This window comes from Neophocaena asiaeorientalis, unplaced genomic scaffold, assembly GCF_003031525.2.
Source record: "Neophocaena asiaeorientalis asiaeorientalis breed wild unplaced genomic scaffold, Neophocaena_asiaeorientalis_V1.1 scaffold605, whole genome shotgun sequence".
NCBI classification, from domain to species: Eukaryota; Metazoa; Chordata; class Mammalia; order Artiodactyla; family Phocoenidae; genus Neophocaena; species Neophocaena asiaeorientalis.
Window position 1 is genome coordinate 1016802 of NW_020172214.1, and position 12229 is coordinate 1029030.

Consider the following 12229-nt stretch of genomic DNA (forward strand, 5'->3'; position numbering starts at 1 on the left):
TAGCAGGATTTCCTTCTATTTCAAGGCTGAATAATATTTTCTTTATGCACTTTTTCTTTATCCATTTGTCCATCAATGGACTCAGGTTGCTTCCGTATCTTGGCTATTGTAAATAATGCTGCAACGAACATTAGGGTACAGATATCTTTTCAAGATATTGATTTCATTTCTTTGGATAAATACTCAGCGTTGGAATTGCTGGGTTCACATGGCAGTGTGACTTTTAACTTTTTGAGGAACCTCCAAACTGTCTTCCACAGTGGCTGCACCAATTTATATTCCCACCAAAGTGTGCAAGGGTCCCCTTTTCTCCACATCCTTGCAAACGCTTGTTATTTCTTCTCTTTTTGATAAGAGCCATTCTAACAGGTCTGATGTGATATCTCATTGGGGTTTGGATGCGCATTTCCCTGATGATTAGTGATGTCGAGCACCTTTCCATGTACCCGATGGCCATCTGTATGTCTTCTTTGGAAAAATGTCTCTTCAGAAGCGACACATTTTCTTTACCCATTTATCCACCAATGGGCATTTAGGTTGTTAGGCTACTATGAATAATGCTGCAATGAACATGGGGGTGCTAATACCTCTTTTGAGATCCTGATTTCAATTTTTTGGATATATACCCAGCAGTGGGATTGCTGGATCAGGTGGCAGTCTGTTTTCAATTTTTTAAGGAACTTCCATACTGTTTTCCACAGATGTTGCAACATTTTGCATTTTGCACAAGGGTTCCAATTTCTCCACATCCTCACCAACACTTGTTACCCTTTGTGAGTTTTTTTGATTAATAGTTATCCTAACAGGTGTGAAGTGATAATACCATAATGTACACTAAAAAATTTAAGAGGGTAGGTCTCATTTTAAGTGTCCTTACCATAATACAAGGAAGGAAGGGAGGAGGGAGGGAGGAAAGGAATGAAAAGATACATCATGAAGCACGTGAAGCAACCCAAAGGGAACGGAACTGGAATTGACTTAGTGCCTCACATCTGTGGCATGGCCCATTTTATGCAATAAGCAAAAATAATCCAAAAAATTGCTTTCTTAAATGAGGAGCTTTGTATACATAATAAGCATGTTAGTGGTAGATGTCCAACCAGGATTCAAAGCCTCGAAACCAGAGTACTCTTCATACATCAGATTTAAGTTACATGCATTAGCTGAGGTGCTTTAACTAAGGTCAAAAGGAATATTTCGTCTAAACAGAAATCATTTTTTCAGCAACCACTGTAGAATTCCGGGGACATTCTCTTATCCTAGAGTCCCTCAGGAGTCATCTCTGCAATGTTCAGGTGAATGTTGACACAGAGCTTTGGAACTTATTATCAGGTCATTTTATGGACACAAACTTGGGTGTTGGCATTTCCCTTGCTGCTCCACAAAGGTATGTCTTGTCAGCCCTCTGGTTCAGTGTGTATCTTGGCCCTCAGCACAGAGACAATATTGCGTGGCGGCAGTGATCTGGATTTAGGGTCATATTTGAGGCACTGCTCTGCCTTTTGAGTTAGACAACTTAGTTAAGTTCAGTTAACTTAGTTAAGTTCAGTTTTTGCATCTATAATACAGGTTAATAATACCTGTCTATACCAAGCACTCAAGGTGAAAGAATTTACTTCATTTGCTTGACACTCCCAGCCCACCTACTCTGCATCAGGTACCATATTAAACACAGGAGATGCATGTAGTTGCTGCCCTTGGAGTGTTCCAAGTTTTGTGCAGGAACAGACCTATAAATACGTCATTAGAAGTGCTATGTCAAACAGCTGTCGTGAAGGTCGAATATAATAATACAGGTGAAAACACCTTGTGAGGTAGAAAGTTCTATTCAAACGGGAGTTACTATCATTCCAAGACTCTCCTTTGCCATCAATCCCAATCCCACGTTTTATTCAAGGTTTAAATCAAGCTGGATTCTTCCACAAAGTCTTCCTGGAAGCTTCAGCCCACAGGCACGAAACAAATGTGTCTTCTTTTTTTTTTTCTTCTTAAATTTATGTATATTTTTATTTTTTTGGCTGTGTTGGGTCTTCGTTTCTGTGGGCTTTCTCTAGTTGTGGCAAGCGGGGGCCACTCTTCATCGCGGTGCACGGGCCTCTCACTATCGCGGCCTCTCTTGTTGCGGAGCACAGGCTCCAGACGCGCAGGCTCAGTAGTTGTGGCTCACGGGCTCAGTTGCTCTGCAGCATGTGGGATCTTCCCAGACCAGGGCTCGAACCCATGTCCCCTGCATTGGCGGGCAGATTCTCAACCACTGTGCCACCAGGGAAGCCCAGCTGTGTCTTCTTTTGTTCTTTCTTTACTCACTTGCAATCTGGGCATTATAGTGATGGTTGGGGAAAAAAAATCATTTCCTGTTTTGGAAAAGAAAATCTTCTAATCTTAGTTGAAGCACCTCAACTAAACCTAGAACTTATATCTCAGTATGAGGAGTTTAGCTTTGAGTCTGGCTTACTGAATTATGGATCGAAAGAAATAGCTTAATTTGAGAAAGAAAACTCTGTGATGATCCAGCAAACTGCCTCTGCTTGGTACACGCTCCTGCATGCCCTTCGTTAGATGCTTCCTCTTTATAAGAACTTGGGGGAAGTAGCAGCAATCCTAGACCATCAGGCACTTTAATAACCCACCCTGATTGACCATGGAACATTCTGAAAAGGCCTCCGCTGCTGTTAGACCAAAGGTAAGTTAAAATAGGGCTGAATGGTTCTCCTCCCGCTAGGATTTTATTAGGGACTAAATGCCTACTAAGAGATGTCCTCTGAGGGAATTATCTTAGAAGCACGCAGCCACTACTCCAGCTCCAGCTACTTAAAAGAGAGGTGAAAGTCCACCACGGGGTTGTTAGAAGGGTTTCACAGGGTTAAACACATGGAATTAGTTTCTTTGCCGTATATGCGAGATGTATATTAACTGGATCTTGTTTATCCATGTTATTTTAACATTCCCCAGGCTTTAAGACCTCGGTAAGCTCCACTTTATTTGCAAATCCTTCCCTGAAACTTCTTTCCCCCGTGAGCAACCCTTTCTCTGAATTCCTCTAATACCAACAAGAAAAACCCAAAGCGCAAGGACAAATGTCTTTTTTTCACAATGGTTTTCATATCAATATGTTCCTTTCCATCCTCATTTTGGCCACAACTGTTAGCATCTTACACTGTATCCCTGCACTATTAAAACAAGCTCTTAAATCTACTCTGGGTACCACTATTGCTTGTGTCAAATCTTCTTGGTTCCTCATTGCCTGAAGGACTAATTAACTTAAATATTAATTAGGCTTGAACGTCTTCCTGAAGTAGGACCAGGACTGGGGCCAGACAAGGAATAAGGTCAATGGATGAAGCTGTAGTGAAGGTTTAAAGAAGATTACGGCATATACGGTTCCTGAGTTCAACTGTTTTTGTTGAGCTCGAGAAAGATGATCAAATCCATAAAATATTAAATAACAACAGAGAATTCTTACAGTTGAAGAATAACAAAGTGATGGGTACTTCTTGATATATCCATTTATTGATTGATCAAGCATGTAGATGACATATGCATCTAATAATCAGAGCATCTTTCTGGTCTAACATATTAGACCACCCATTTATGCCAGACACTAATAAGAAGTCCAAGGCCGATTACTAATGAGTTATTAAAATAGCAAAAGAAAGTATTGGGTTGGCCAAAAAGTTCGTCCGGGTTTTCCTGTGCGATGTTTCGGAAAACCTGAACGAACTTTTTGGCCAAGCCAATAGAAGAAAGAAGACTCTTGTAGGTCATGGGTGGCCAGGAAGAATTTTTACAGCAGACAAAAAAGTCTAAACTCTACCTTCTGATGCCTTAACTTCTTACTCTATACCTACACAGTCACACTGGACTACTGGTTATTTCCTGGAAAATTCTTTGTGGATTCCTGGACTTCTGTCACCGCTATCCTTCCTGGAGAGCAATGCTTAGCACTCTCTTTTTGGATTTTGCCATAACCTACTAATTATTCAAGGCCTAGGTGCAATCTGCCTCCTGTAGGCAGGCAACATTCCCTGGCCAACCCCCTCCCACTAGAAATGATTTCTTCTTGTGAAGGTTTGAATCCCTTGTGATCCGTCCCCTCTAAGAACTCAATGAACTGACTGCTTGTTCCCATGCTCCACCATCCCTCACTCACCTCATGTTTAGCATCCTTCCTCCTGGCCATCTGCTTCCTCATTTCAAGATCCTAGGTAAAAGGAAAACAACCTCTATCAGAATACTGTAATTCATATTGTTAGCCTTCTTCTGTAAGTATGTTCTCTTGAAATCAATTACACCCTCTTTGAGGGAAGTCTCTTACATCAGTAACTCTCAGCCGCAATACCAAAAAGCACCGATGAATCAAAATCATTGGCAAAGGTACCACAGATCACTTACTACCAATATTAGATGAAATACCAAAATTTTCAAAATAGTGCAGATTTAAGATTATCCCTGAAATTACACCACTCTCATTTACTGGTATTCCAAAATAAGTCAGAGAGAAAATAAGTGTGCTACACAGAGGACAACTGTCTTCTGTTGAATCACAACATGAAAGAAAAAGGCTGAAACTGCCTTATAATATTAATGTATATGGCTGTAAGCTTCAAGGGCCTTCATCATCAAGGCATCCAGTCATCATCCTTGACAAATATAGGTGCTCAATCAACCTGTGCTATTTGAGTTAGCAACCAAAGAGAGATGCAGGGTGTTTTGAGACTGCAAAATATATTGCAGTGTCAAGATTAAGAAGTAAAGCAGGGCTTCCCTGGTGGCGCAGTGGTTGGGAGTCCGCCTGCCGATGCAGGGGACACGGGTTCGTGCCCCGGTCCGGGAAGATCCCACATGCCGCGGAGCGGCTGGGTCTGTGAGCCATGCCCGCTGGGCCTGCGCGTCCGGAGCCTGTGCTCCGCAGCGGAAAAGGCCAGAACAGTGAGAGGCCCGCGTACCGCAAAAAGGAAAGAAAAAAAAAAAAAGAAGTAAAGCAATACAGGGTAAGAGAGAATATAAATCAAATTACTACTAACTTATCTACTTAAACACACATACCATCACAGGTAACATCTGAGGCTCTCTGCCATGGAATAAGGAGAGCTCACTTCAAAAAACAAATATGGACAGTGTACTGTCATGGAAAATGGAATTGAAAATCATGACATGGTATTAGTCCCCCCTTTGTCATTTTCTCTGTAACCCTGGGTAAATCACCTATTCTGAGTCTTGGTGTTCTCATTTTTGGAAGGAGGATAAACACTTTGATCCTATCAACCTCTGATAATCAGTGTTCCTAAAAGTGCTTTATAAAGCACTATGAAAACAGGTGGTATTGCTTTGATTATTATGCCTCTATCAGGTAATTTAGTCCTTGACTTCATTTCCATTTACCCAAGTGTTTTTCTCTATATGTGCATCTCTAATGCATACATCATCCTGGCCATTTAAATTGTTTTTGACAGCAGAATAGCTATTTACATCCATTTATGCTATAACTGGGTAAATTTATATAGATGATTCTGCCATTTTCTTATATATTACGGTGTGTTTTTCAGTGTAATTGTCAAAATCAAGATGTCAGGTTTTAGGCAAGGCTCAGAAAGAAATTCTCCCACCTAATTTAGAATGTCTGAATGTAAACAATATCAGATTCCTCAGTATTTTTTAAAACTATATTTCCATATTTTGTAGTTCAAAACAAATTACTGAAAGCAAAATAGACTGATTTATAAAAGTTTAAGATAAAGCAGAAACTAACACACCCCTGTAAAACAATTATACTCCAATAAAGATGTTAAAAATGTTTTTAAATTAAAAGTTTAAGAAAATGTGCAGAAAATGGAACTGCAATTGTAAATTTTCTGCTTATAATATTCCTTACTTCATAAAATTATTTTATTGACCTAATATTGTCTGGTGTCATTCCAAAGACATATTTGCTAATGATGTTACAAGGTTTTTGTATTTTTTAAATACATTTTTGTATTAGGAAGCTCATAACCTTACTATACCTCTCTCCTGGCTACCTCTTAACTCAAAATCACAAAAAAAGAGAGGTTTAGTAATGAAGATAATTTTTTCATAAAAATAATTTTTTGATTTTCAGAGGATACATTTGATTTTTCTTATGCCCTGAAACTATGCAACTTAGGAAAGTATTAAACAATGTAATGTAACAAAAGGAGGAGAAGGGCCTTGTTTTTTTTTTAATTCAGTGAAATATTCTGAGAATCTTAATTGCTTATATGCCATTAATAAAACCTTAAACGAGTTCTGAGGGAAAAAAAATCACACAGATCATTCAACAGCCATTTAACATGAACAGAAAAATTCTAAATTCCTGGAGTTTTTTGACAGTCAAACTCTCTCTTTATTAATATTTGCTTCCTAACGATGGTGCGCCATGGCAGTATGCTCTAATGCCTGCAGGTTTGGGGGATGAGTAGAGAAATTGGGAGAGGTCATTGAGCTGACATTTGGAGCCTGCTTGAAATGAATAAGTTAGTTAAGTGTCCCACATGGAAGAGAAGAGGGAGAACAAACTTCTGAGAATAAAGGTAGAAGGTGTCATTTTGGCAAACCCAAAATCTAAACAAAAAGCAAACAAACAAAAAAGCCTAACCCTCTAATAACCCTCTTTCTTACTGAAAGGCTGAATTTTGTGGTTTTTGTTTTTCCAGAAATTAAGTGCAAATCATCATAAAAATGAGAACTTTAGACTACATAGTACTACATATGGCAAAAGGGCTAATTGGTGCCTGCAAAAACCAAGGTTTCTGTGTTGTTTTCTTCTCTTTTGTTTGGCCAGTTTGTCCTCCTTCCCAGATGTAGCAGACCATTGGTTCTGTCTCTCCCTCCAATCTTCTTTCCTCTTCCTCCTTTTCTAATGCCCAAAATATTAGCTGGGAAAGGTGAAGTGTTGTAGACAGGTAAGGAAAAGTTTGTTCCTTTTTCTTACCTCAGGCCCTAGGACAAATGTATAATCCTGAGGTTTAAAAAAAAAAAAATTATCAGCCTAAATACTAATAAACAACATTTTACCTCCATTGAATGGAAAGTTTGATGGCGATAACCCCTTGCAGAGGTGCTATGCTTTATAAAACACCCTAATGTATATTACTGTTTTGGTTCCTCCCAGAAATCACGTGAGGTCAGAAAGGGTGGTTCACTTCTATTTTTTACCAATAAGCAAAGAGGTTCAAAGGTATTAAGTGACTTGCCCAACATCAATCAAGGCCAGATCTTGGAGCCACACTCTGGGTCCCCGGCTGGTAACTGCCTCAACAAACTGTCATCACTGAGAAGTTTCACTAAAACAGACATACACGAACTATAAAAAAGAAATCAACACTTCCTTTGTGATTTTCATGATAGACATCAAGATCTGTCTTGTTGTACTTAGTTTATGAAATACCTTTTCATACATCCTTTTCAGTACACACTGAGTACTAATGATTACATTGAGTTATATAAGAAGTAGATGGATCCTCAAGACAAAAGAATTTCATTAATATTGAATGATTTTTAAAACTTAATTCTAACAAAAGTAATTAATATGAATTTTTAAAAATGGAATGCATTTATCCACTCAATTATTAGCCAAAAAATATTATTGAGCAGGCAATGCACTGGGTATTGTGGATATAACAGAAAATGAAGAACCTTCTGTCTCTGCCTTCAAAACACTCCATCCAGCAGATGAGATGGACATACAACAAAGAGTTATTCAGTGCCTATGGCAGGGACAATGGGAATCTAACCCAGTCAGGAGCGGGGTCAGGAAAGCTTCCTTCAAGAGAAAGCAATTAAGGAAAAGTCAAAAAAGAAAAAAAAAAAAAAGATAGGAAGTACTTAGATAAAAAGGAAGGAAAAGGCAGAGGAGGCAGCTCAATGAAAGATCAGGAAGAAGGAAACTTTGGAAGCGGAATAATGTTAAATTTAGTGGAGGAGAGGTGATCACCCAAGGTGACAGCACAGGGTGAGAAAAGACACGCCGCAGAAAAAAACCCCTGTAACTCCAAAGCTGGGTACAATCGGTCAGGGCAAGAAGGAACAACCAGAAGTATGTTATGGCCTTACCATAAATACTTACTTTGCACTGAATTCTCTGTTCCTCAACCAGAGCTCAAAACAGCCTTGGGTACAGTCAGCCCTTCGTATCCCCTGGGTATTAATTCCAGGAGCCCCAGCAGAGACCAAAGGCCAAGCTGCTCAAATCCCTTACCTAAACGGTCCTCAATGAATACAGTCGGTCCTCAGTATCCTCAGGTTTCGCATCCGCAGATTCAACCAACATTAGACCTGACTGCTTTGAGTTGCATCCGCAGATGCGAAACCTCAGAGGGCCGACTGTAACATATTATTTTTGTTTCTTGAAACTTAGTATTCACACAGAATGCAAAAAATAACATCTTCGATACCTTCTCCTTACCAGAACCTTTCACTTTCATTGTCTCATTTCATCTCCTCACAACAATCTTCACCAAATCATATACTATCTGCTTTTTTTTTCTGAGGCTTAAGGAGATTATTATTTTCCAAACATCTAGAATGGCAGATCCAGAATTAGAATACAGATTTTAGGATCCTTCGTCCATTGCACTTTCCATACACCACACAACAGCCCTGTTGCCTTAAGAATCCTATTCATCCATCAAATGCTCATTAAGATCTCGCTGTGTGCCAGTGAACAAGGTAGATAAGGTTCCTGTCTTCATAGAAACTACATTCTATTGATAAACAGATTAACGTCTCTTGTAGGTCAGTTTTTTCTTAAGAATCTCCATTTGCTTTGGAGAAAAAAATATTCCATGACCCAAGAAATGAAATGAAGTGCTCAGATTTGGACTCCATGTCTCTGGTGTGTCCTGTGTCCATTTCCATTGTTATTCAGATTGTCTGGTACACTCTCTCCCAAGTGGCCACAGATCCTGTGACACTGTGAGCAAAGACATGGCCAGGAAAGATGGCAGTACTTTGTAGAGATTGCTTGGTTAGGACAGTTGCCTTCTCCCACATTGAAAACCCAAAGGTTTTTCAATCTGCTCTCATGTTTGGGAGCCCAGCTACATGTGATTCCAATGACTGTCACTGTTAAAGTTATGTTCCATCAAAACCTCTCTGTGCTGGGAGCAAAAACTTTCCTAGAGCTTGGTAGAATGAATCCAGTTATACTTCTAGTTTCTAGCCCATGCTTTGTGTCAAAAGTGGCCTCAGCTACCTGAAAAACTAATTGTCCCTACGGACATGTCTGTTTCTTATCTTGCCAGTAGGAGAGAAATGGGGTTGTTGGCAACCATCCTCCCAATCAAATCCCATAAATCATCTGTTCCATTTTTTCTGTGCCATGTTCCAGAAGTTAGTGGACACTTGGGAAAAAGAAAAGTAATGCACTGAAAACATAAAGGGTGGCAGGTCAGGTTAATGCAAAAACGTAAAAACAAACCCTGAAACTCTCTGGGAAGGAAGTTAACAGGTTGGCAGGGTCCCTTCTGCTGTGCTGGGAATGCACAGCAACCTCCAAACCTGGAAATAATTTGTTCATTATTTGCAGGAAAAGGGGTGAGGGTGGAGGCTATTTCACATTCAAGAATTCTGAAGGACACCAGGTTGCAATACACTGGGTATATTAAATGGAATGAGATTTCAGTGCAAGGAGCAGAGAAAGGAAGACCACAAAGTGGAAAGGGACAGATGAAGACATGGGGAGCAGTGTGGGAAAGAGGCAGGAAGCGTGTTGTTATAGGGGCTGCAGAAACAGTGGTCCCTTATCAAGGGAGCGGACGTCTCAAGCAAAAGAGAATCTCGAAGTTGCAGTTGGCAGTCCCAAGGCAGGTGGGCTCCAAACACAATTCAGTCCCTTGTCTGATAAAGGCAGGTCAGCCCTCCAGCAAGGAGGCCAAGGGAGCAATGGGAACCCAGGGAGAAAGGATAACTTCTTGTTAGAACTTCTCAGTTTGTGAAACACCTGCTGCAGAATCACTTTAGGGAGCAGGGGGCTGAGTGCCTGTAAAATGCATAGATCTGTGGAACCCAATCTGGACAATCAGAATCTCCTGGGGTTCACCCGGGTATTTGACAAATACCCCAGGTGAGTCCTATGCACAATTAAGTTTAATAGCCACCAGCTGAGATGATAAAATTGGGTGGTCAAAGCCTTTGTTCAGAGACTGCCCAAGGCTATCTCTTGGTCACAGCACCTAGAACAGAGCGGCCTGGATATAGCAGAGCCCCTAGTTACAGAGATCTTGTATTCCTTTGTGGGAAATCACACCAGGATCTCTCCATATAAGATCCCTGAAGGTCAGAGCACATCACCTGACCATAGGTGAGGCTCTCGATAGTTTGTGGTTCCAGGTAAGGAAGGCACAGTCAGGCTCTGAGGCTGAGGCATCAGCCTCATTAGATTCTTTCTTCACCAGAGCAGATTTCAGTTCCCAGAGTAGAGACGAAAAAGGACTACTTGGGAAAAAGAAGAGGGAGAAAGGTCCTAAGAAACCATGTCAGCCAGACAACACTCATCGAGACCCTAATTCGAAACTATAAGCTAGATGCCAAAGGCAATAACACTGCATGCTCCCTCACAGATTTGTTATTCAAGTTTTAGGCCTTAAAATAAATGCGTGAGGAAATTTCTACCAAGTAGAAGAGTTCTAATTAATTACAAATTAGTGTATGTGTTCACTGAATTTGTATCTTCCACCAGATACGCCAGACTAAGTACAAACATGTTCAAAGTCAGGAGTTCTTACAGAAATCCCTAGTTTAATGCACCAACCATGGGCGTGCAGAATAAAAACTGAATTGGAACCACTATCTACTTCCTGGTAACCCCTGACTCCTACCCCTTCCCTGCCCTCCGATCACTGGGTTGAGCTGAGGTCCTAGTTCTGTTTCCTTTCAGAGGCTGCCCACTTTGGGAAGCCCGTGCCCTGTCACCGGAACGTCTGCACACAACCACAATACTGCAAGCCCTAGCTTCTAGGTCTGCAGCCTAACCAGCTGTTGCACTCACGAGTGGTCTCAGAACTACTGCAGAATCCCCATACACAGCCCTTTATCCACACTAATATCCCCTTTGACACACTTCCGTGGTCATGATGAACGGAAGACCAGATACAAGAAAGCAGCCTTTCACTCAAGCAAGCAAAAGCCACGTCCAAGATCTCTTTCCCTGGTGTCCTTTGATGCCCTATTTCCTGAGAAAACAAGAAAAGCCCTCCCCAGTCCGAGTCCCACGGCCGCCCACCACCGGGGAAGCCCTCCCGTCCGGGGCCTCGCGGAGTCACCTCTTGTCTCTCTTCTCTCCGCAGCTCCAATGGAAAATCTGTCACGTGGGCGCAGAACGAGAAGAGTAACCGGGGGCAGCACCTGTGGCAGCGGCTGTCCATCCACATCAACAAGAAAGAGAACCCCAACCAAACTGCCGTCATCAAGCCCTTCCCCAAGAGCACGGAGAGCCGCGGCCTGTGCGCGGGCGGCGCGGGCAGCGGCGCGGTCGCGGGCGGCGACGGACGACGACTTGCCGTCGCTGCACTCGGAGCCCGCGGCGCGCAGCAGCTCGTCTCAGGGCTCGCTCATGGAGCAGATCAGCAGCGTGGTGACCCGCTTCACTGCCAACATCAGCGAGCTCAACTCCATGATGCTGTCCACCGCCGCTCCCGGCCCCGGCGCGGGCGCCCCGCTCTGTTCGTCCTACCTGATCCCCAAAGAGATCCAGCAGGCCGGCAAGCCGGACCTCGAGGAGTTGGTGGCTCTCACCCCGCCGTCCCCCTTCAGAGACTCGGTGGACTCGGGGAGTACCACTCCCAACTCGCCAGTGTCCGAGTCGGCCCTCTGTATCCCATCGTCTCCCAAATACGACACACTTATCATAAGAGATTACACTCAGAGCTCCTCGTCCTTGTGAATGTCTTTGGAAACCACGCTGGGTTCCCAAACGGAGCCGAGACCTCCGGTGTTCCCACAGACACAGTCGCCTGATTAAGACCCGAGGTGGAAGACGCCAAGTACACCTGTAATGGAAACAAGAGATTAATAGTGCTATTCAACATCAACCGACGAAGACACCAACTACAAATCTTTTGGCAGATCTTCTTCTAGTGGCCTTAGAAAACATGGGCTTTTAAGAAACACTGCTTCTGTTTTTGAGGGCTGACAAGGAGTCTGTTGAAACAGTTACATACTAAGTGCTTTGCTCTAGGGAAGCAATGAGTGTGAAACAGCGTAACGGAGGGGA

The 12229-nt window shown here is 42.2% G+C and overlaps 1 protein-coding gene and 1 long non-coding RNA gene across 2 annotated transcripts in view; one reads left to right on the forward strand and one right to left on the reverse strand.

Moving 5' to 3' along the window:
• Positions 1–4198, reverse strand: part of LOC112410938 (uncharacterized) — a 139185-nt gene extending 134987 nt beyond the window's left edge. Inside the window, exon 1 of the long non-coding RNA XR_003005536.1 lies at positions 4151–4198. This is a non-coding gene — a long non-coding RNA (uncharacterized LOC112410938). The remainder of the gene's footprint in view (positions 1–4150) is intronic.
• Positions 1–11899, forward strand: part of GRM5 (glutamate metabotropic receptor 5) — a 510413-nt gene extending 498514 nt beyond the window's left edge. Inside the window, 2 exon segments of the mRNA XM_024761761.1 lie at positions 11304–11498; positions 11500–11899. Coding sequence (XP_024617529.1) covers positions 11304–11498; positions 11500–11899 — 595 coding nt within the window.
• The last annotated feature ends 330 nt before the right edge of the window (positions 11900–12229 follow it).